General features: G+C 41.6%; 1 protein-coding gene across 1 annotated transcript in view; it reads left to right on the forward strand.

Moving 5' to 3' along the window:
• Positions 1-25817, forward strand: part of LOC136884962 (HEAT repeat-containing protein 5B) — a 390022-nt gene that overhangs the window by 208374 nt on the left and 155831 nt on the right. Inside the window, exons 3-6 of the mRNA XM_067157308.2 lie at positions 14897-15108; positions 17187-17334; positions 22846-22956; positions 24294-24471. Of these exons, the coding sequence (XP_067013409.1) occupies positions 14897-15108; positions 17187-17334; positions 22846-22956; positions 24294-24471 (649 nt within the window). The remainder of the gene's footprint in view (positions 1-14896; positions 15109-17186; positions 17335-22845; positions 22957-24293; positions 24472-25817) is intronic.

Consider the following 25817-nt stretch of genomic DNA (forward strand, 5'->3'; position numbering starts at 1 on the left):
TCGGCTGTATGCGAGCTCGAAGAAAAGTAGTACTTCGCATTAATTTTATTTTATTTTTGTTTATTACATTTAGAGAGTATATGTTTTTTTTTAATTTTTATAAAGTAGTGATTAAATAACGAAGTCTTCTCGTAGTGAGGGAAAGTCCCAATCTGTACAGCGTAGAGATAAGGTGTTGCATCTTGCAGCTGCAGTCAGTGTCAGTATTCATAGTGAGAGAAATGGAGCAAGAGGTAGGACCATCGCGTACAGTGAAGTACAAAAGAGGAAAACCACTCAGAACTGACCATAGGCAGTGCATTGTGAATGTGTTCAATAAACTAAGTAAACAGAATCCAGGTTTAGTCGTTTATTCAGATCTTCGCACTGTTGTCGTATGCGATGCGCAGCCGTGTACGTCCGAACACGAGACGTTGATGGGGTGGAGGTCGGTACTACACGCTCAGCGAATCACTCTCCTCCTTTGGCGGAGGCGTGGACATACCATGTTTACATCAGGATTAAACTCTCGTGAAAAGAGATACAGGTGTGTCTTCCTTCCACGGCATTTCTCTCCAGATAGTATCAAGTCATGTGTGTGCCAAGTTTGGTTGAAATTACACGTTTGTTTATAGTCGCCGTCATTTTCTAATCTTTTAGCGTAGCCGATATCTTTACGTAAAGATATTGCTCCTTAACTGTATGCAACCCGCTAAGCACAGAATGTATTGCGGGCTAATGTACGCCTTCGCCTGCAGTTATTGGAGTGATCATTTAATAATTTGTTTTTAAGATTACTCAAATCTGACTGAACTTAGGGAACTACCAATGCCTCATAATTCACTGGCAGGTAGTTCTGGAGAGATTAAAACGTAAACGAAGCAAATTGGTCCAGTAGAACGGACGGACTGATTTACCGAAGCTGTTTTTAATAAACTCTGGTAATGGAAAATTCTAAGTTCCCATGGAGGGAATTAGATATTTTTCACCAATAGAGCTTGTCAAAAACAGATCAGATGTAAGGCTTTTCAGGCGTTTGCTCTATTAACCAGCGTTTCGTCTTAGGTCTGACACTAGACTCATCAGAGTGGGATGTGTCAGACCCTACCCACTGACGCTGGGGTGCATGCAGGTGAACTTATCAGAAGCCCATTATAAGAGGCACAGTCTGATAACTGCATACGGGAGATAAATCTCCACAATGGAATTATTGCCCGCCTAGCAATTCTGAATGGAAAATTCCAAGTTCCCATGGAGGGAATTAGATATTTTGCACCAATAGAGCTTGTCAAAAACAGATCAGATATAAGGCTTTTCAGGCGTTTGCTCCATTCATACTTATATAGATATGGTTAATACTTATATAGATTACATCACCCAATATCCCCAAAATTGTATACGGTGTTGTCATTTAGCGGTCGTGAAAGTCTACATCTTAAGATTTTTATTTTTGTTAGTGGCTTTCAGCGTTTCAAATAATTTTGTCATTTGTTTTACAAAATAAGTTCTTAAAATGTTCATCGTTAAAGCTAGACTCATGGGGAGAAAGGAAAGTACATCTTTGCTTTTGTTGAAAAGGCGTCGTACTGGGGCACTTCAAGGAATACCTGTGAAGAATGTCCCCAGCAGTGATGGATATTCTAGGATAAGTTTGATGGTCTTCCTTTCTTTATTTTTCTTTCTCTGTTTTTTTTTTGAGAGAGAATTTATTAAGTTTCATGCCACTGAGACTGAAAATAATATACAGGTTTATGAAGACACTAACTACATTTTTATAATGTTAAAATATTAAATTAAACATTAAACTTAAATTAAAATACAGATACCAAATCCAGTAAAATTAAAACATATATAATCAAGAGTTTTGTCTGTACACGCATCACGAGAGAACGGCTGGAATGAATTTAATGAAAATCGGTATGCAAAGCCGGAAAATAAGTCGCTACAATCTTGGCCATAATTCATTTTATTCACGCTGAATGAAATGGTAGTTTAGGGGAAAGCCTAAAATTTAATTCTCAAATATTTGTTATTATTGGTCGTATCTTAATGAAATTCGGTAGAAAAAGTCGTAGAATAAGTCGCTACAATCTAGGCCATAAATAATTGGATTAACGCTGTGAAAAATAGCAGTTTAGGGGAAGGCTTAAAATTTAATTCTCAAATGTTTGTTATTAGTGGTCGTATCGATAAATACCACATAACTAAAATTAAATAGTGTTAAATTTTGGATTATTTATGTCTTATACATTGTTACCGTACCCACTATGATCACAGAGATATTAATGAATTTGGATTTTTGTTACTAAGTCCATATCAGCGCCTAGTCACGAGAAAATGGGTAAACAGAATGTAATGAAAAACGGTAAGTTAAGTCGGAGAATAACGAACGTCAGTCTACGCTATAAATAATTTGATAAGACGCCCTAAAATCACAGAGTCGAAAGAAAACTAAATGTGGAGGCCCACAGTATAGAAACCTCATAAAATGGATCAACAGCATTACATTGACCATTGTTTGTTGTGATGTGCTTTGCGTCTTCTGTTGCTACTCATCTCCGATAGATAGAATTACTGAATTTATTTTTAATTTGCCTTACGTCGCACCGACACAGATATGTCTTATGGCGACGATGGGATAGGAAAGGGCTAGGAGTGCGAAGGAAGCGGCCTTGACCTTAATTAAGGTACAACCCCAGCATTTGCCTGGTGTGAAAATGGGAAACCAGGGAATACCATCTTCAGGGCTGCTGACAGTGGGGTTCGAATCCACTATCTCCTGGATGCAAGTCCACAGCTGCGCACCCCTAACCACACGGCCAACTCGCGCGGTTGTACCGGGTGTATATAACAGCCTGCCTGAATATTGGCGGGAAGTAGCTGGGGAGTTAGGTAACTTTTTTCTTTAGCATGCCATTCCTCTGGTTCATAATTTTTCCGATATTACTGGTACGTAACACACTGGTTCATCATAGCATTCGAGCTATTCAATTCCTACTCTGAGGCACTGATTGGAATGAGCAGTGTGCATATTTAACAGAATAAAGGCCGAGGAGTGTTCACGGCTGTCTGTGGCCTGGTCATTCCAGCTCTGGAACTTTGGACTGTTAGATCGGCACCGTTAGTACTGTTCGTTAAAATGAGAAAATGTGCAGTTTTTCATTTGATTATTTTATATGATAACATTGCTTTTAATCGCTACTTTCCTACTGACGTTTTTGTAACGACCTATGTTGACTTCAATTAGAAAAACCACAAAGTCAGTCTTTCTGAAAATCCCGTAGCGAAGCACGGGTACATCAGCTAGTACATTATATAATAAGAAAGTACTGGAGAGGTAAGAAAGTACATAATCCAGCACTAGTGTCCCCCTGTGGGTGGGGGCGGTAGAATAACACTCACAGTATCCCCTGCCTGTCGTAAGAGGCGACTAAAAGGTGCCCCAGGGGCTCTCAACTTGGGTTTCCCCTGTGGGTGGGGGTGGTAGAATAACACCCACGGTATCCCCCGCCTGTCGTAAGAGGCGACTAAAAGGGGCCTCAGGGGCTCTGAACTTTGGAGCGTGGGGTGGCGTCCACGGGTCCCTCAGCTGAGTCCTGGCATTGCTTCCACTTACTTGTGCCAGGCTCCTCACTTTCATCTTTCCTATCTGACCTCTCTTGGTCAACTCTTGTTCTTTTCCGACCCCGACGCTATTAGGTTTGCGAGGGCTAGGGAGTCTTTCGTTTTCACGCCCTACGTGGCCCTTGTCTTTCTTCGACCGATATCTTCATTTTTCGAAGTGTCGGATCCCTTCCATTTTTCTCTCTGATTAGTGTTATATAGAGGATGGTTGCCTAGTTTGTACTTCCTCTTAAAACAATAATCACCACCACCACCTCTCAACTTGGGAGCGTGGGTTGGCGACCACGTGGCCCTTACCTGAGTCCTGGCATTGCTTCCACTTACTTGTGCCACGCTCCTCACTTTCATCTGTCCTATCCGACCTCTCTTGGTCAACTCTTGTTCTTTTCCGACCCCTACGGTATTGGATTTCCGAGGGCTAGGGAGTCCTTCATTTTCACACCCATTGCGGCCCGTGTCTTTCTTTGGCCGATACGTTCATTTTTCGAAGTGTCGGACCCCTTCCAATTTTTCTCTCTGGTTAGTGTTATATAGAGGATGGTTGCCTAGTTGTACTTCCTCCTAAAACAATAATCACCACCACCAGCAGCAGCAGCACTAGTGAAGCTACTGGTTCTGCAGTAGTAGAACTGAAAAGTTGCTTCGTCATCTCTTAATTTCTTCCAGTTTCTTCTTTCATGCGATGTTGTATGGATTACTAGAGATTAACGATTGCAGTTTTATTCCAAGAAGTAAATTACGAGTAAAAAAACTGTTACAAGTAAAAATTACTAAAATAGTAATCGTTATAAGTAATTAGATTACTTTTACTCAATTACTTCCCAACTCGGGAAATAACCGTAGCTTTAAGAGATAACCTAAATGTGGCACGAAGAAAAAGAATTACATATATCAACAGCTTTACTACCGCAAGTACGGGAGGGAGTAGGGTGCATTTTGTGGTCGGCTGTTTCTTCTTCTCCTCCTTCAAGAGGCCAGAAGAGGAAGCAGCAGAGCTTATGAATAAATGACACATCCCGGGTGAGGGAATAAATTGAAGGCCTAGACGAAGAGAGATGGGAGAGAAGGAAAAAGAAGGAAGGAAGGAAAGAAAGGAAACTAGAGTCTGCATAATTGAAGAGTGGCGTGTATAGGGAGAAAGGGAGGAAAAAATAAACAGAAATGGCCAGTACTGAGAAAAATACCACTACCATATTTACACATTTCAATAAAGGGGATAGTAGAAGGCTGCATCACGGAACTGGGGATGATATGAACCATAAACATTTCTAGTGCTCTGTATATGGGATATCCAACAGAAAGACAAGGCTTTTTTTTATGCCCTGTGCTATCACAGTTCTTTCCTTCTTTGGCGAATTAGCTTCTTATTCTCTAAACCTAATGTTTGGAAGGAGCTCTCCCTCTGTGGATCATCGGTGGAGTGCCGGCCACCGGATTGCAAGATTGCGGGTTCGAACCCGGCAGATGTACTTAGGTTTTTGAACGATGGTTCAAGTCCATTCTTTACTCCATGTCGAATGATGTCATGTAAAAAGTCTCTGGTGACACATCTGGTGTCTACTGGACAAACTCAGCCGTAGAACACCCACCAAAGATTCGGTTTACTGTGCCATCTGGTGGATTAGAAAGTAACCTTGAAATTGAGTCGCAGGCAGCCAAAATAGCGTCACATTGAAAAGCCTGCACACTGTAGCTGAACCCATATGATATAATTTATTAGTGCCCCGTTGCGTTGGTCAAGTGACCACTTTCAACCGTTCAAATGCTTCGACTTAAGAATCAAGTTAGCTACACGGTACGGCTGTGAGCTTATATTTGGCAGACAGTGAGTTCGATTCAAATTCCACTTTCGGCAGTCCTAAAGATAATGTTCCATGGTTTCCCATTTTCAGATCAGGAAAACGCTTGCGTTGTACCTTCATTTCCGGCCCTGCTGTGTAGGGGTAGCGTGCATGCCTCTTACCCGGAAGCCCCGGATTCGATTCCCGGTCATGACAGGGATTGTTACCTGGATCTGAGGGCTGGTTCGGGATCCACTCAGCCTACGTGATTGCAGTTGAGGAGCTATCTGACGGTGACATAGCGGCCCTGGTCTAAAAAGCCAAGAAAAACGGTCGAAAGGATTCGTCGTGCTGACCACACGACACCTCGTAATCTGCAAGCCTTCGGGCTGAGCAGTGGTCGCTTGGTACGCCATGGCCCTTCGGGGCTGTTGCCCCATGGGGGTTTGGTTTGGATTTGTTCCTTAATGAAGACTACTACAACTTCCTTCCAGCGTAGACCTTTTCCGCCCTGAATTACCTAAAACCTGTGTGTGCTAGAGAGACATTAAACCACTTGTAAACCACTAGCAAACCACTGGCAGAAGAAAAAAATATCTGGGGGGATGCAGACGAAATCATTACGTATCATAAGAGTGAAACAAGTGTAAAACATAGATGCCATTCTCCGTTTTGAGCAGTTCTACTGCAATCTGCTGAAGTGTATGAAAATTATGAAAGGAAATAAGATGAATCGGGCAGTTTAGTGTATATAAATATTTCAGTGGGTAACCAATTTTTTCGTGCCACTGAAAGTTCTAGAGAATTATTCACTTTTTCCTTCATTCCTATCCGCAATGCAAATGCTGAACATATCTTTTGTGATACATGCGCAGTGGACTAACGACAGAAACAGGTTTACGATTTGCAGTGTGGAAGATTTAGTGTTCGTGCAGTACAGTGTTGAACGTACCAGCAGCATTCAGTTTTACGAACATCTGTCAGAAAAGAAAGCTTGCGAAAAACTTATTTTTTTTTTCTGGAAGATATTCGCGGTTCGGGACGCAAACTCAAAAGTATGAAGGTGAAGTGTTCTGAGGGAAGAGCGATTGTGAAATGGGCCCTAAACGCACTAAAACATAACTACGGGTCTTCTTCTTCTTCTTCTGTTGCTGTTGCTGCTGCTGCTGCTACTTTCGTTTTGGCCGACTATGTACCACGTTAATTCGAATTCACCTTCGTCTATTTCTGGGCTTTGATCCTCGTCCAGTACTCCTTCATCCTTTTACTTTGCAATCTCCTCCTTTCTTCTGTTCATGGCGCTTGAGTACGGGATCTAAATTTTCTTGCAAACTCTTGGTGGTCCTGATCCTCGACTTGTAAGCATCCCCGTTGCTGATTTCTGTTCATTGTAATCCCACATCTTCCAGGTCCTTCTTCACCTCTTGATACCAGCGCACCGTAGTTTTCCTGGTCTCAAAAATTCTTATTATCTGTTTGGTCAATCTTCCCACGTTCATTCTGTAGATATGCTCAAAGAACATGACTCTCCTTCTCCAGATGGTATCTGGTATCTTTTCTGTCTTGAGATATAATTCTTGGTTTCCTTTCTCTATGTTCTCTGTGGTCCATCCCCTGTTCTTTTATCTTCCTCAGAATCTTTCTGTCTACTAGTTCCAACTTCTTGACCAGTTCTGTTTTTATTGGGTGTAACTTCGGGTAATATTAAAGCTGTGTTCCATTTTTTAAAGTGCTTTCTTGAAGAAGCGTAATGTTAACATAGATCGTGAACATTTTTGGACATACTTTAGGTAGTAAACCCTATGAAATATTTTACTTTTGTCAATAGAAATGTCTTCTTTTTTCAGGGATGTATCTTTTTCGTGGTGTCATATAGTAATCTTAAATGCTCGGCTGCAAACTGTAGTTGCTTATATTGCAGGACTTAGTTGAGGTGCATTTACACCGGCTGATAGAAGTTTGAAGGAGCTACGTCGTGTTGTTAAAATGTAGTTATTGCTGTCGACCTGTAGTTGAGGCGTGATCCATTACTGTAACATATCGAACTACAGGATGACTGACTTTAGCTTCCATGAACAGAATGGAACCGTACACTTAAGCTTGTGATACTGCACAGATCATATTCAAGTGCGTAGTTTGGGTTACGTAGCTTGTTAGTTTGCATTCTGCAGACGGTGGGTTCGAGCCCCACTGTCGGCAACCCTGGGCTGTACCACGATCGCTTCCTTTCTAATCCTAGCCCTGCCCTGTCACATCGCGAGCATATTATCTTCTTCTTCTTCTTCTTCTTCTTCTTCTTCTTCTTCAGTGTTTCTCCCGCATTGTGGCAAGATCCGCTTTCCTGGCTTTGTTTCTCCATTGGGCAGGATAATATGCCTGGTCGGGGCTTAGACCTACGATCTTCAGGTAGTTATGAATGCTGTAGAGCCATCGCTGCATTGGACTTCCTGCCGATCGTTTTACCGTAACTTCCATGGTCAAACCTCTTCCTGCTACAGATGTGCTATCTGCTCGAAGCACGAGGCCGTACCATCGTAGCCGGCTTTCCCTCATCTTGTCTGCGACTGGTGCAATTCCGTAGCATATTCCGTTGATGATAACTAACTAAATAAATAAATAAATTTATCGTCGCCATAAGACTTGTCTATGTGGGTGCGACGTAAAACAAATATTAAACAAGGAAAGAATACTGTTAGTTTCGGTGAGTCTCGCAAATGTTTCGAGAACCGCGTTGGATTCTCAGTGTCCCGAATTCTGACGTTATGTCGAGTAAGAGGTGAAAGGTGCACTGGTCGCTAAATACTAGCTTATCCATAAAGTACAGCTGCCTCTGTGGATCAGTGGTAGAGTGTCGGCCTCCACATCCCAAGATAGCGGGTTCAAACCTGGCAGAGGTAGTCGGATTTTTGAAGGGCGGAAAAAAAAATCCATTCGACACTCCCTGTCGTACGATGTCGGCATGTACAAGATCTCTGGTGACACATTTGGTGCTTAGCCGACAAAATTAATTAAATCTCAGTCATAGACGCTTTCGGACATTTCACCAGACAGATGCTTGTGGAAGCTGAAGCCGTCCGTTTGCCCGAACTGTTGATTTATGTGGGCTTCATTAGACATTTTCGCAGAGCCATTTCAGAGTCGCTCGGCACTGATGATCGTCCGATGGATTTCCCTTCGCAACGACAACCTGTAGCTACGAATTGTCTGACCACAAAATTCGTTCTCCACTGGAACCTTATGATCGTAACGTACTTTTTTAGTTTAACTTCGCGACAGAGAACGCTTTCGCCGCTCTGGATGCCGCCATTCTGCATTGCACTCTGCTGGCGGCGAAGTGTAGAACCAGAGATGCCCAGGACTATTCGATTAAAACACCCATGTGGAGACGATGCATTCTCTACATTCCTCGCAATGAAATGCTGAAACCAGGGAGATGTTTTAGAATAACCCTTTATAATCACATCCAGGAAGAAGAGAAGACGCATCTACTGTCCTCACTTAGAAAGAATGGATCACCAAAGACTAACGCACCAATTCCAGAGCTGTCTGTCTGTCTATATCGGTCCCTCAATTCTATCTCCCAAAAGCCATCTTACGCCATATGGAGAGAGAGGTCTAAAAATATGTCGGTCCAACTGAGATACACAATAGAGATCTGAATAAATCCGCAGCTTCCATAAACCTCTAGCACTAACTACACAAAGCCAATAGATTTAAGAAAGCAGAAAAGCAGCACGTGTAGTTAAAATGAGGTATACCAGACCCGAAGAATTGTCCAAGAGACCTGAAACCGCGTGATTACTATTGATGGCCTTAACGATGCCAAAAATAAATAAATAAATAAATAAATAAATAAACTTACTTGTCACAACTGGTATAAAATGTTCTTCGCGAGGAGATTTACCTCGAGACATTTCAATTTTCCTTCCTTCGAGGTGGCAGGAGACGTTCTGAGTGTATTCTGCCCTAGTCTACAGCTTTCTCATTCATAAATTCATTAATCTCTTTCCGTTTCTATCATAGAGTTAAGAAAATGAAATACTTCAAAAATAATTTCTGTCAAACAAAAGGCGAGGCGAAGTTACTAACACAATTATAATGAGCCAACGCAGTGTTCTGTATCGATTTGACAAGAAGTTGATGTCCTAAAAGGAGACTTGGGTTTTAAATAATCTTCTAATGGGAGCGAGACAGCCAGGAACTGAGAGAAGGTACTTACAAATAAAGCCAAAAGATAGTGCCGCTCTGATGCAAAGAGGATTAATGGGATATTACGAAGACTTTGTTTTAAGGATGTCTCCTCCACAATTAACGACGTCAGAGAGATAGGAAAGCCTCTTTGATTCCGCTAGTTTCAAGTCTATGAAAAATAAAATTTCAGCTGGGGAGTTTTGAAACGACGGCTAGTTTTGCCTGGAGTATTCTTAAGTTTTAAATTGAAGTTAAAGAGAAAGTTATTTTTTGTTCAGTGGTTTCGTATTTAGCCTAAACTTCTTGTATTCAAAATAATTGATTTGATCCCTGCCGACTCGATGTCAAAAGCCTGGATGCAGTTTCAAATCTCTCCGCAGTCTTCGTGTAGATTGAGGGCATGATATGACGCTGCTGAGTGTGATTCGTCCGTCGGATGGAGACCTTTAGCGTGGAAAGGAGACAGGAGTAGATTTTGTGCTACCACCGGGTTTCACTCTTCTCCTATCTCATTATCATCATCAATTCATCATAATGTCCACCCAGGCGCGCAGTTTTCCCATGGGTGTCAAATAGAAAGACCTATACCAGGCGAACCGAACATGCCCTTGGACACTCCCAGCACTAAAAGCCAGACGGACGGGCTAACTGGCTCAGACGGTTGAGGCGCTGGCCTTCTGACTTGGATGGTTCGATCCTGGCTCAGTCCGGTGGTATTTGAAGGTGCTCAAATAGGCCTACGTCAGCTTCGTGTTGGTAGATTTATTGGCACGTAAAATAACTCTCGCGGGGCAAGATTCCGGCACGTAGGCGTCTCCGGAAAACAGCAAAAGAAATTAATGGGACGTAAAGCAAATAACATAATAATAATAATAATAATAATAATAATAATAATAATAATAATAATAATAATAATAATAATAATATTGAAGCCAGACGCTAAATAAAACTAATCATCATTACTATTTTACATAATGCTTATTGCAACATCAATACCGTGATTTATACCCGTTTAATGTATCCCATTGGTGTTTGTAGGAAAGGGTAAATTTTCGTGCCTCTTCTCATCAGTCTTTAAGTGGTGATGTCTAGGAGGTAGTGTTCATATGAAGAAACTTTACAGGAAATTTTAACTGGATTGTAAAAATAAATCTGTATTTCAATGAAATGTTTCCGTATGAACATTCTTTGTGTGAAAATCCACAGCCTGTTTCCAGTCATTCGATCGGGTCTGGAATGGAATAAATGAACTAGCGGCGAGGATGGGAATTGTGCTGGCTGCCGAAACCTGTCGCACTCCTCTGAGGCAATGATTAATGACTGAAAGATGAAATGATATTGGAGAGTGTTGCTGGAATGAAAGATGACAGTGAAAACCGGAGTACCCGGAGAAAAACCTGTCACGCCTCCGCTTTGACCAGCACAAATCTCACATGGAGTGAGCGGGATTTGAATCACAGGACCCAGCGATGAGAGGCCTGCGTGCTGCCGCCTGAGCCACGGAGGCTCCTATTCTTTATGTGAATACTTTTATTGATTTCCCTGGCATTTTACCTCAATATCTTGAATGAAAATAATTGTTCTTTTGAACTTCATGCTGGTAAACGCAACGTAGGCCTATAGCTGTATATGGGAAAATTCCCACGCTGTTCGGGAAAAATTCCACGTGCTGCAGGATTTCCCTGCGCTTAATTAATGGTAATAAACCATGAGACTACTTGTAATTAGTACCATCACGCGAAGAACACCATGCGTCGCCTTTACTTGCGAGCAGTGCCACTATGTTAGGTACACAATAGGTTTGTGATTAGTAGCAACAGAGGGTGAATCAGTATGGGGTTTACAGTAGTGTTGGCTACTGAATGCATGATTCGAAGCAGTGTATCGATTCATTCAAGTGTCCGAGTGAATCGATTCACAGGAAAGGCGAGCTCACGGCACACGATTCAGCTTACTCCCAGCGGACATTGCTGAGTGGCGCACTCACTGGACGTTGACGGGGAGCCGAGCTTCCGCTGCAGCGAGACAGTGTATCATGGCACATCGAAAGAATCGTGAACGAGCGCGGCTCAGTGAGACACATGATACACACGGCTCCTTCGGCTCACTGGACACGCGGAGAGCCGAGCTTCCGCTGCAGCGAGGCATACAGTGAATCATGCCACATCGAAAGAATCGTGAACGAGCGCGGCTCAGTGAGACACATGATACACACGGCTCCTTATCGGCTCACTGGACACGCGGAGAGCCGAGCTTCCGCTGCAGCGAGACATACAGTGAGACGTGCTAGACTGAAAGAATCGTATGCTATAATAGACTCTCGAGCTCAGCTCATTTGAAAATAATACCCATTTGCATTCACTGTCCTCTTCTTACAGGGAGGTTTAAATAATAGATGGATTTATTTGCAGTGTTAAAAAGGTAGTCACAACATAATTCTGAAGTAGCTAGTAAGTAGGTAGGCTATTAGGTTATACTATTTATTAGTTTAATTAATCTTAGTATTATAACTTAGTTGACATTTGACAGTTAAACTCGACTCTAGCCTGCCCTATGACTATGAGTCATGCTCATGAGTCATGACCACTCAAAAGTACCTGTTTTATTTTGGGAAGAACGGCTCAGTATTTTCTCAGTTCATATGTCACATCGTTGCACAAGACTTCAATCATATGTGGACAGACGCAATAACAGTATGTTGAATCAGAAAACCAGCGGGCTACTGTACATCTCGAGTAGCCTATACAAAATATGACGATTTAAAAAAATCCTCAGCTGATAGAAAAATACTTTTTTAAAAAAGACTGAGCGAGTTGTCGTGCGGTTAATATCACGTGGCTATGCGTTTGCATTCGGGGGATGGTGGGTTCGAATCCCACCGTCGGCAGCCGTTAAGATGGTTTTTCCGTAGTTTCCCCATTTTCACACCAGGAAATGCTGGGACTGTACCTTAATTCAGGCCATGGCTGCTACCTTCCTAATCCTAACCTTTCCCACCCTGCGTTGCCGGAAACCTTCGATGTATTAGAGTAACTAGCATTTTTTCTAAGAAAGGAGTTCATAGCATGAAGACCAGATGGCAGCTGCGAGCACTGAATGCTGTTGCTGCTGTCTTACCAGCACATACTACACTGATGCAGTAGGAGCGGTGACCAATGAGCCGTGAATCGGATCACTGTATCGATTCAGTAACGTGAACGGAATCAAATGAATCGATTCAGTAAAATGAATCGAATGTCCCATCACTAGTTTACAGTGCCTGTGATTAGTACCACTATATGCAGAACACCACGGGCTTACGTTGCCTTTGATTAGTACCCACTATGTAAGGAACACCACGGGATAGTACGAGTCACTGTGATTAGTACCCACTATGGGAGGAACGCCACGGGATAGTACGAGTCACTGTGATTAGTACCTCTATGGGAGGAACACCACGGGATAGTACGAGTCACTGTGATTAGTACCCACTATGTAAGGAACGCCACGGGATAGTATGAGTCACTGTGATTAGTACCCACTATGTAAGGAACGCCACGGGATAGTACGAGTCACTGTGATTAGTACCCACTATGTAAGGAACACCACGGGATAGTACGAGTCACTGTTATTAGTACCCACTATGGGAGGAACACCACGGGATAGTACGAGTCACTGTGATTAGTACACATATGCGAGGAACACCACGGGTTTGCGTTGCCTATGAGTGACGCCGTAATGTGAGAAACACCATAGATCTGCGTTACCTGTGCGTAGAACCACAATGTGTGAAATTTCGTAAGTCTACGTTACTCATTATTAGTACCGCTGCATGAGAAATAACATAGTTCTTACTTTCATAGTGATAAGTACCATTATGAGGGACCGTTGGCCTGGATTTTGGACCCCTTTAGACAACAAACATCATCGATTTAGGATTGTGTTTTGGAAGCAGCCCATTGGTCAGTCTGCAGTGATAAGAATCGAGGGCTTTGAAAAAGAAGCAGCAATCCAGAAAGGAGTGAGGCAAGGCTGCAGTTTGTCCCCTCACCTTTTCAATGTTTACATAGAACAGGCAGTAAGGGAAATCAAAGAGAAATTTGGAAAGGGAATCACAGTCCAAGGAGAAGAAATCAAAACCTTGAGATTTGCCGATGATATTGTTATTTTATCTGAGACTGCAGAAGATCTCGAGAAGTTGCTGAATGGTATGGATGAAGTCTTGGGTAAGGAGTACAAGATGAAAATAAATAAGTCCAAAACAAAAGTAATGGAGTGCAGTCGAACGAAGGCAGGTGATGCGGGAAATATTAGATTAGGAAATGAAGTCTTAAAGGAAGCAGATGAATATTGTTACTTGGGTAGTAAAATAACTAACGATGGCAGAAGTAAGGAGGACATAAAATGCAGACTAGCACAAGCAAGGAAGAGCTTTCTTAAGAAAAGAAATTTGCTCACTTCAAACATTGATATCGGAATTAGAAAGATGTTTTTGAAGACGTTCGTGTGGAGCGTGGCATTGTATGGTAGTGAAACATGGACAATAACTGGCTCAGAAAGAAAGAGAATAGAAGCTTTTGAAATGTGGTGTTACAGAAGAATGCTGAAGGTGAGATGGATAGATCGAATCACGAATGAAGAGATACTGAATCGAATTGGTGAGAGGAGATCAATTTGGCTAAATTTGACGAGAAGAAGAGATAGAATGATAGGACACATCTTAAGACACCCAGGACTTGTTCAGTTGGTTTTTGAAGGAAGTGTAGGTGGTAAGAACGGTAGGGGTAGGCCAAGGTATGAATATGACAAGCAGATTAGAGCAGACGTAGGATGCAATAGTTACGTAGAAATGAAAAGGTTAGCACAGGATAGGGTGGCATGGAGAGCTGCATCACACCAGTCTATGGACTGATGACTCAAACAACAACAACAACTATTGTTTTAAGATAGTTTCTGGAAAGGTCGAATCACTGATTGTTTTAAGTTCATAATCGTTGATCATCGTTTCTTTCTTCTTTTTAAAAAAAAATTCTAGTCAGTGGACTGATTTTGGAATTATTTTTAAATTTCAATATTGCGAGTTGGATCCGCTGATTATTTTAAATTCATATTCATCCATTCTTTCTTCATCATCGCGTTTTGCATTCTGGTCAGTGGATGAGTTTTAGACTTTTAAATTGTCATTACATTTTGTCTCATTTCGTAACATCAGGGGCCGATGACCTAGATGTTAGGCCCCGTTAAACAACAAGCATCATTATCAGATTCTTCACGTTTTATGAAGCGCACTGGAAGAGAGAGAAAAGTCCTTATGAAGTGTAATGTTTGTTTGTTTGTTTCAGTCGGACATCAAGGGGTGCCAAAAGAAGTTGGTGGAGCAGTTGACACATCACATACAAGAGTCACCAGGACCTCCTACTCGAAAACTGATAGCACGATGTCTAGCTACGCTGTTCAGTGTTGGTGACACATTCCTGCTATTTGATACCGTCAACAAGTGTAATGATATCCTCAAGAATAAAGATGACTCGCCTAGTTTCCTACCAACACGCCTGTAAGTATAGTACAGGTTATAGGAACATTCCACATGTAATGATTGCAGTTTTATTTCAGGACGTAAATAACGAGTAAAAATTAAATGTTGTATAATGTAATAGTTGGGGTGGTCGACGTAAAAAGGGCACATAGACCTAAGGCCCGTTATACGCAGAATACGTAGATTTGTCCGCCATTTTCTTACATTGGATTAGATTCAAAGCACTGTGTTTAGGTCTTGTTTATTGAATTTTACCACCGAAAGATTCAGCTGGATAGTCGTGCAACTTCCAGTTCGTGATCACAGCTTCTCACAATGTGATAGGGCCGTGGGCGTAGAGGCGCGCGGCTGTGAGCTTGCATCCGGGAGATAGTAGGTTCGAATCCCACTATCGGCAGTCCTGAAAATGGTTTTTCGTGGTTTCCCATTTTCACACCAGGCAAATGCTGGGGCTGTACTTTAATTAAGGCCACGGCCGCTTCCTTCCAACTCCTAGGCCTTTCCTATCCCATCGTCGCCATAAGACCTATCTGTGTCGGCGCGACGTAAAGCCCCTAGCAAAAAAAAAAAAAAATGTGATAGGAGCCTTGGACTTATCAGACAGTACATTAACCATACAGAAGTGATTGCAGTGGTATTGTGATGCAGAAACCCTTCTCCATTTTTGATGTTAAAATGCATGTCGACCTACTGCCAAACGGGGATAAGTTTTTATTTGCATTCATTTTGGACAAGGCAGTATCCAGAAATTATGTCCCATTCAACATTAATGCAGTTTTTTTTATCCTAAACACAGTGAGAGGTGGTCGTGTTTTGTGTTCTCCCACCTTCACTGCAATTTTCAGCCTTTTTCGCATTTGGATATGTCCTTACAGACAAGAAATCTTCACAAATGAAAAGACCGCTCCTCCGGACATCAACCAAAAGAAAATGCAGGATATAAGAAGCCTGTATAAATTTTTGTCTGAAGACAATGTTGCGTTTATTTTTTCTATTCTCTGACAATGGATCTATTGTAGCCCGTTTATTGTCCGACTTGTTGGCTGAACGGTCAGCGTACTGGCCTTCGGTTCAGAGGGTCCCGGGTTCGATTCCCGGCTGGGTCGGGGATTTTAACCTTCATTGGTTAAATCCAATGGCTCGAGGGCTGGGTGTTTGTGCTGTCCCCAACATCCCTGCAACTCACACCACACATAACACTATCCTCCACCACAATAACACGCAATTACCTACACATGGCAGATGCCACCCACCCTCATCGGAGGGTCAGCCTTACAAGGGCTGCACTCGGCTAGAAATAGCCACACGAAATTATTTAGCCCGTTTACTTTCCCACAAACAGAATTTTCGGTATTAATATTGGATTACATTTAATTTAAAGCACTGTATTTAAGTCTTGTTTATTGAATTTTACCACCGAATATGCTGGCTGCGTTAAAAAGGTTGATAATATTGATTTAAAAGTTCTTATTTATTTAATTCATGAGCCATTTAAGCCGTATTGTACATGAATTATTCATATCTGAATTAAATATTCTAAACAATAACAAACGCTGCAGTATGGACAGGAAAGCAGCGAATAGAAACGAAGATAAATATTTCATTTCCTTTTTTTCTCCAAAATGAGTTTTTACTTATGTGCCCTTTTTACGTCGACCGCCTCGATTCGATTACTTTTACTCCGTTACTCCCAACTCCGATTACAGATTACAGTAAAATGCAACATACGCGTTTCGTAAGTACAGTTCAGTACAGAATACAGTACGCAGTTGCTTACAGTATATTGGTAATTAGGACGTCATTATAGCTCGACTTCTGTTAGAGTTACAGTATACTAAATACTAGCTTAAAAATTAATCATTTTAAAGTACAGTACTGTGATAAAATCCTTTCTTTGCATTAACAAGTCCTTGTGAAACGGATTTTGTTAGGAAAATCGGAATGTTTGGGGTTCGAATTACTGTATTCCTCGTGCTTTTAATTTGTATTGAAATCAAACTTTCAAAAATTTTCTGCAAATATGGTGAAAATATTTTGGAGTTAGGCCTATATCATGTGATTCTTTAACTAATTCTCAATGTGTTCTGTATGTGAAGGGCTGCCATCTGCTGTGTCGGTTGCATGTATGAGAAACTTGGCCGAATGATGGGACGCTCGTACGAGGAGACCGTGCAGATCCTCATCAAGTCACTTCGTAGTGCCGAGTCGCAGACACGCATTGAGATCATGCTTACACTGGAAAAGGTATTTATTTATTTACATGTTATTTACATGTTATGTTAGCCAATTTTATAATTAAAAAGAGTTTTTCAGTTTTCTGTCAGCCCAATTCGTATTCATTCTCTCGGTTCTGAACTTTCTTTCTTCGTTTGAAATCACTTGTCCCATTGTCCATCTATTGATCTTGGTTTGTAGTCCGTTGTCTGCGAAATACCTGATTTTTTGTCTGTTTTATATTTTTAAATCTTCTATTGTAATTTGTAGTTCCCTCATATCTTACTTGGTTTCTGTAATACATCTAATGTTGCTCTTACCGGGCGAATTGGCCGTGCGGTTAGGGGCGCGCAGCTGTGAGCTTGCATCCGGGAGATAGTGGGTTCGAATCTCACTGTCGGCAGCCCTGAAGATGGTTTTCCGTGGTTTTCCCCATTTTCCCACCAGGCAAATGCTGGGGCTGTACCTTAATGAAGGCCACGGCCGCTTCCTTCCAACTCCTAGGCCTTGCCTATCCCATCGTCGCCACAAGACCTATCTGTATCGGTGCGACGTAAAGCCACTAGAAAAAAAAAATGTTTCTCTTACTGTTCCATAATTTGTCTGTAATTCTCCTGGTGTCCTGAGTAGTGAGAAAAATATGTACAATGAAACCTCGGAATCCGAGTAACTTGGTCTACGAGTGTTTTACAAGACGAGCAAACATTTTAAATAAATTGTAACTTGATAAGCGAGTCAGGTTGCGCAATACGAGCGTCACATGTGCCTACGATTTCCCCTTCCCTGTTCGTTTGTTGAATGGATGAACGAGGTCTTTGGTCCTGTAGTGAAGAAATACCCTTCAGAACATAATCTGCCGCTCAAAGTCTTGCTGGTTAAGGACAATGCTCCTTCTCATCTTCCAGGTCTTGAGGCCTTGAGGACGACTTACTGGAGGAATTCAAGTTCGATAAGGTTAATTTCCTTCCTCCCAACACTACTCCAGCCTATGGATCAGCAAGTCATTTTGAACTTCAAGAAGCTACTGTATACACCAGAGCACTATTTGAATGATAATTCGAAGTGACCAAAGAAACAAACCTTACTCTCCGAGAGTTGGGATAAATCATTTCCCCATTGTGAGCTGCCTGAAGATCATCGATAAAGCCTGGGATGGAGTCACCAAGAGAACTCTCACTTCCGCTTGGGGAAAGCTGAGGCCTGACTGTGTTCTTGGACGTGACTTTGAGGGGATTGTTGGTGACAATGAGCCGTCGATTGTCGATGAAATTGTGTCCTTAGGGAAGACTATGGGGCTGAAGGTGAATGATGTGGACATTCAAGAGCTGGTGGTAGAACATAGCCAGGAACAACCACCAACAAACTGATGGACCTGGATCGCTAACAACAGGAGGAGGTTATGGAGATCTCGTCTGGGGAAAAGGAGGAGGAAAAGTCAGTGGAATCTCTCACTTCAACTGAGATTAGGGAAAAGTGTAAAATGTGGGAAACGGTGCAAAATTTTGTAGAAAAACACCATCCGAATAAGGCTGTAGCATTGCGAGCGATGAATCAGTTCAATGAGAACGCAATGTCACATTTACGTGAAATCCTCAAAAAGAGGCAAAAGCAACAGTCATTGGACAGGTTCCTCGTTAAAGTTGCACAAAAAGAAAATAATTCCAGTGAGCCAACAGATAGCAGTGATTCCGTTAGTGAAATTTGTGCTACACAGTAACTCTTCTCATGTCATCCCTTGTCTCCCTTACACCAACAATGATTCTATTGGAAGGAAAAGTGAACTTTAATTTGTTTTACATTATATTTTCTTTTAGAAGTGGTATGCAAATAAATATTCTTGTGTTGAGGACGAATCATCCGCGTTTCAATTGTTTCTTACGGGAAAACTTGCTTTGATATACGGGCGCTTTGGATTCCAAGCATGTTGCCGGAACGAATTATGCTCGCAATCCAAGGTTCCACTGTAATTAGTCCACCTTGGTCAGTACAACAAACGTTAAGTAAAAACACATTGGAGATAAGATTCGGCCCTATTGGGTCTTTTTAAGCCTTTGAAAAGAAAATTAAAGTTTACGCTATAAAAACATGACATTGAAACTCCATATGAATTGATATATTTACGGTTTAGCTTGTAATGTAAAAACAAACAAAAAGTCATATAGAATAAAACACACACACACTCTCTCTCTCTCTCTCTCTCTGAGTAAGATAGCATCAAAATTATCGTCCTGTAGAAATGTTTAGAAATTGGCTATTAGAAAAATTGAAATAAAATATGTTGTCAATACGGAAAACAAAAGAAACGTGGTAAAAAAGTCAGCTGTTGATCACGCCAAGGGAGGGAGAAGAGGGAAGAGGAAATCATGAGAGGTAGAGCTTTTATGAAATGGCAGGAAGAGTTGTGACTTTGTTTTGTCAAGGAGGATTGTAAATGTCTCGAAAATATTGTTAGTTTGTTCAATAATTTCATTTAAGTTGAAAATAGGGTTAATCCTTTGGTCGAAATATGAGATTTTTAAATTGCAAAGGATGAAACTCGCTTGTTCCTGATTATGCTCAATACCAGTTCAATTTCCTTATAGAACATTTCATTAGAGGAGCATCCGTGGCTCAGGCAGCAGTGTGCCGGCCTCTCACCGCTGGATACCGTGTTTCAAATCCCGGTCACTCCATGTGAGATTTGTGCTGGACAAAGCGGAGGTGGGACAGGCTTTTCATCGGGTACTCCGGTTTTCCCTGTCATCTTTCATTCCAGCAACACTCTCCATTAACATTTCATTTCATCTGACAGTCATTTATCATTGCCCCAGAGGAGTGCGACAGGCTTCGGCACATTTCCTATCCTCACCGCTGACCCGGTTGAATGATTGGAATCGGGCTGTGGATTTTCATTTCATCATTTCATGAGAGACTAGTCTCCAGTGTTCATTTTTTGGTTATTTATGCATTTTCTTCTTCTTATTACTACTACGGTGCCGTCTCCTCACAGAAGATCGGCGACTATCAGGGAGTAGTTTTTCTCCTAGTTTGTTCTTCCTGTATGGTATCAGAGCTTCCGTATCATGGGTTAGGATTTAACATTATTTCCTGATATAATGGAGTACCTCCTCACTGGTGATGTGGTCTACCCATCCCCCTGTGGGTGGGGGCGGTAGAATAACACCCATGGTATCTTCTGCCTGTTGTAAGAGGCGACCAAAAGGGGCTCCAGGGGTTCTCAACTTGGGAGCGTGGGTTGGCGACCGTGGGGCACTTAGCTGAGCCCCGGCATTACTTCCACTTACTTGTGCCAGGCTCCTCACTTTCATCTATCCTATCTGACCTCCATTGGTCAACTCGTTTTCTTTCTGACCCCGACGGTGTTAGGTTCCCGAGGCCTAGGGAGTCTCTCATTTTCACGCCTTTCATGGCTCTTGTCTTTCTTTGGCCAGTGTTTTAATTTTTTGAAGTGTTGTATCCCTTCCATTTTTCCTCTGTGATTAGTGTTATATAGAGGATGGTTGCCTAGTTGTACTTTCTCTTCAAACAGTAATCACCACCACCCCCATTTGTGATCTACCCATGGGATCTTCTACATTCCAAAAGCTCACAGTCGGTTCATTGACAAAGCCTTCATTGTCCATCCTTTAACTCAGTAAAGCAGCACCGATAATACACAACACTTCACAACCTGCCAACGAGTTTCGAATCGGAGACCATAACTGCACACAGGATGTTTTAATTTCAGAAGCGCACTTCATGCGATACCAAATCTGGTTTCAATTTATTCACCTGTATCTTATTCTTGTAATTCCTATACAATTCCCTATGGGAATCAAAATCTACATCATCTTATTCTTGTGTTAGGCAGGATCCTCCTGCTTGAAATAGGGCACCCTTTCAATTATTCTACCAATATTGTCCAGCTGGGCTGAGTGGCTCAGACAGTTGAGGTGCTGGCCTTCTGACCCCAGCTTGGTAGGTTTGATCCTTGTTCAGTCTGGTGGTATTTAAATGTGTTCAAATATGTCAGCCTCCTGTTGGTGGGTATTCTGGCATGTAAAAGAACTCCTGCGGGACTATATTCCGGCACCTCGGCGACTCCAAAAACTGTAAAAGTAGTTTGTGGGATGTGAAAAACAATATTATTGTTATTAATATTGGCCAGTCCTGAGAATTGAAGCCGTTTACCAGATACAGACAACGTAGTAATTGTATATCAACCACCAATGAAGAGCTGAAGTGTGGAACAAGCAGCAGACACGGTTCAAATCAATCATCAATCAGGCATCAGTGATCTGCGTTTAGGGCTAGGCTCATTGTTGACAGAGGAGGGTTCAGATTGCTCCTGCAAACTATAAACTGTTGCTAGTACAGCCTCATTAATCCTCCACCTCCTCCTCCTCCTCCGCCTTCTTCTTCTTCTTCTTCTTCTTCTTCTTCTTCTTCTTCTTCTTCTTCTTCTTCTTCTTCTTCTTCTTCTTCTTCTTCTTCTTCTTCTTCTTCTTCTTCTTCTTGTTACAAAGGTTGGCAATCCAATTTATTATGTTAACTCTCAAAATAGCTACTTGAAAGATTTTGATGGATTTTCGTCCATACCAACGGTGCAGGTCTTAAAGCCAGGTATTTCTCCGTCTCTCCACAGATCGTTTTCTTTCAGTTCTCCCCTCGATGATGAGTTGGAGAAGTTCATATTGTTTACCTCCCATGATGTGCCCGATGTACCTGAGCTTTCGTTCCTTGACGGTTATTGGAAGCTCTTTTTTTTCTTATTTAACAATTTGAGACTTTGTCACTGGTCTTCTTTTCTACTCAGAATATTCGAAGCATTCTTCTGTACAAGTACATTTTGAAAGCTTCAGTCCATCTTTCCAGCAAAGGACTGAGCATCCAGCCTTCAAAACCATACAGAAGGGCACGGAAAACATAGCATCGCAACATGCGAACTCGGAGCTGAAGGTTGAGATCTCTATTGGTGAATAGAGCCCTCATACTATTGAACAAAGTTTTGGCTTGCCCAATCCTGGATAAGATCTCATTCTTGGGATCACAATGCTCTGTCATTACAGTCCCAAGATACTTGAAGGATGGCACTTTTTGAATAGTTACGTTTTTAATGTGGAGCATGGTCCGTTTAGGTTCTTTTCGAAAATACAGTCAACTTGGTCTTGCCAGTATTCATGAACAGACCAAATGCTGCACTGATCCTTATGATGTAGCAAGCAAGGTTACTGGCTAACACAATGGTATCATCAGCAAAGCGGATGTTATTAATGACATTGCTGTTTATCCTGATCCCTAGGTTAACATCCTCAACAGCTTCTCTGAACACAGCCTCAGAGTAGAGAGAGGATAGGATACAGCCCTGTCGCACGCCTCTGTGTATAGCTATGTCCCACCACAGTATCTTAATTGACCATAGCATCTACCTTCTTTGTCTTAGCCCTATCCTATCCCAGCATAACTTTCCTCGTACAACACTAAACAGTTAAAAATTCCTTGAAACTTTTATTTCAATTTTTCCCCCCCTAAATTTGTTCCATACTGATTGTCATTTTTTAGGTATGTTCGGGAATGGGCAGTGCCATCTCCAACGTGCACAAGGAGATCTACAAAGCAGCCCGACATTGCCTCACCGACCGTGTCATGGCTGTGAGGTGTGCAGCAGCCAAGGTGAGTCTTTAACTTAACTTTCGGGGTGTTCATGTGAAAATTCTTTCTTTATATGTTAGTAAAGTTTTAATGCTGTATGCATAAACTGACTTAAGTGATATGGTCACGTGAGACGAATGAGGGAGAATAATGGACTCATTTTGAGCAGGAGACCAAGGTGACTCGGTTTTTAATAATTTAATGACTAGAGGTTTGGAACTGACTGAGGCCACTGAGCTAGTTGCAAGGAGATTATATGGAGGTACTTAGTTCTCAGATGCTTGCAGCCTGATTGGTGAAAGGCATAATGATCTGTAATGAATATGTACGTATTTGAGGAAGTCTCTTCATTGTAAGCTTGTTGGTGGCTTTATTAGGCAATGAATCTGCTATTTTGTTTGCCTCCAACCAAATATGAGGGGATCCACTCAGATGCAGCAGTTTTTCCGAGCCATTCTAAGGTGGCAAAACTACAGTGTGTTCCACTCCCAGTGGAGCCAAGGGACAACATGCATGTTCCGAGAGGTATATTCATAACCTTCCACATATTCTATTACTGATATTGTAACATTTATTGCTTATTTATACACCCAATAGCCTTTATTGTTAGTATTAACCTTTTTTACGGGCGGTGTTGAAAATGGTGTCCTTCAGAATTCAAACATTCCTGGCATCTTCTAATAAAATTGCTATTCACGTGCATAAGTTCCTTTCGTGTAATTGTCCTAATTACTGTTGTTATATTGTGTTTTAAGTTCAACTAGGGTTTGAAGATTACTTCCATGAACTTTATTTTATTTTTTGGGTTTCCGATAAATAAGTCACACAGTGAGATCGGAGGGAGCCGGGGGGCCATAACGCTTTTGATATTATCCTATCATAAAAATCCACGTCTATGTTTTGCAAAGAATCATATGCAGTATGAGCTGTGGAAATAGCTAATACTTACCTCATTATCTGTGAACATTTGAAAAGATTGGTGCGAGAATATTTGGTGCAGTATCTTTCTAAATTTATTTTATCCTTGAAAATATGGGGTCTTATATCCGTTCTGCAGTTACAGCTCGCCATATACCAATTTTCTGGTCGTGTAAAGGAATTTTGTGAATTAATCGCGGATTTTCAGTGCACTAATACATATACACTGCTGAATACACCTCTCGGAGCTTGCATGTGCCTGTCGACTGCTGGCCCCACTGGGAATGGGACACACTGTACCTCGGCTTGGCCTTCGCAGTTGTTTTACTCAGTGATTACTTAACTTTAGTCTGGTGATGTAACTTGTAGTAATGTAAGATAGATGCTGTTGCAGGCTTTTTTGTGTGTGACAGAAGTGTTAATTAATTTTCTTTCCTTAGTGTCTGCTAGAGATGTTAAATCATGCTCCATTCTTGTACACCACCGAGTTGGAGAGTCTGGCTACCTTGTGCTTCCGTTCGTTTGATGGCTCCAACTACGAGGTTAGATGTGCAGTAGCCAAACTTCTTGGTGCTCTGATAGCCACTACACAACAGGCACAGAAGGGAAATCCTGCTGGTAAGTTCTGCTTCCAGTAGTTTATCTGATACTAATATCAGAACTCATTGCTTTGACCATATTTCTGGGCATATGAAAGAAGTAATTGGTATATAAGCAGGGCCTGGATTTTGAAGACATATCATCTTTTAACTGGTGCATCGTATCCATTTCTAATTTATATACAAATACTGATCATGGCCCCCTCGTTACAGAAATGTACATTGATGAAGTCAGTTTTTGTCATTGTTTTTTTGCCATTCTGCCTCATTATTTTGTCATTTTCAGCAATTTGTTACATTAAACTCTTATTTTTAAGTCATTTATCCTTATTTCTGCATTATTATTTAGTCACTTCTGTGCATTTACATTGGGTAATCAACATAAAAGTATTGTATAGATGCTTAGTAATTTTGCTTGTAAGAACTGCTTTTTAATAAATGACTGAAAATATTATTATTCTTTCAGATATTTCTTCTTCTTATTATATTGCGTTTCTCCCTCTAAGGAGCACGTAGTACCATTACTTAGCATCAGTTTTTCTTATTCTTCTTATCCTCCTTATCGTCCCAAAACTTCCCCGACCAAGCTCGATAGCTGCAGTCGCTTAAGTGCGGCCAGTATCTAGTAATCGGGAGATAGTGGGTTTGAACCCCACTGTCGGCAGCCCTGAAGATGGTTTTCCATGGTTTCCCATTTTCACACCAGGCAAATGCTGGGGCTGTACCTTAATTAAGGCCACGGCCGCTTCCTTCCCATTCCTAGGCCTTTCCCATCCCATCGTCGCCATAAGACATATCTGTGTCGGTGCGACGTAAAGAAGAAAAAAATAAAACCTTCCTCGTCCGTTCACTTCAGGCCTGTCTTCTTTCTTGCATCCATGCGGTTTTGAGTTTCATATTCCTTTCTGTTGGATTCTTGGGTATGAAGTTATGTGTATTGATTTTCTACCTATATGTAGTCCGTGTGGTTGCCAGTAGGTCAATGTCGATTTCTGTGAGGTCACTTTGGGTGTCTACCAGCCAGTGTATTTTGGATTGTCGGATTCTGTTGATAATGTGGAAGATTTTCATGATCAAGCAAGAGTTGTCCATTCAGGCTATATGACCATAGAATTACATTCATCTCTGAGAAGCAGTCAATCTATGTACATCATGGAGAAATACAATGTAAACTCTGTCACCGTTTACGGATTTTTAGTGGGTGCAAAAGGTGCCATACCAGGGATGATGGCCGAGTTTTGGAAGAGGTTTGCCCTCGGGGAAAGCTTCCTAGCTACGATTGCCGAGGTGGTTGTGTGTGGGTCCGTGTTTCTTTTCAGGAATCATTTATATTCCAAGACATAAACTTTTTTATAATACTGTGTC

The sequence above is a fragment of the Anabrus simplex genome, chromosome 13 (assembly GCF_040414725.1).
Source record: "Anabrus simplex isolate iqAnaSimp1 chromosome 13, ASM4041472v1, whole genome shotgun sequence".
NCBI classification, from domain to species: domain Eukaryota; kingdom Metazoa; phylum Arthropoda; class Insecta; order Orthoptera; family Tettigoniidae; genus Anabrus; species Anabrus simplex.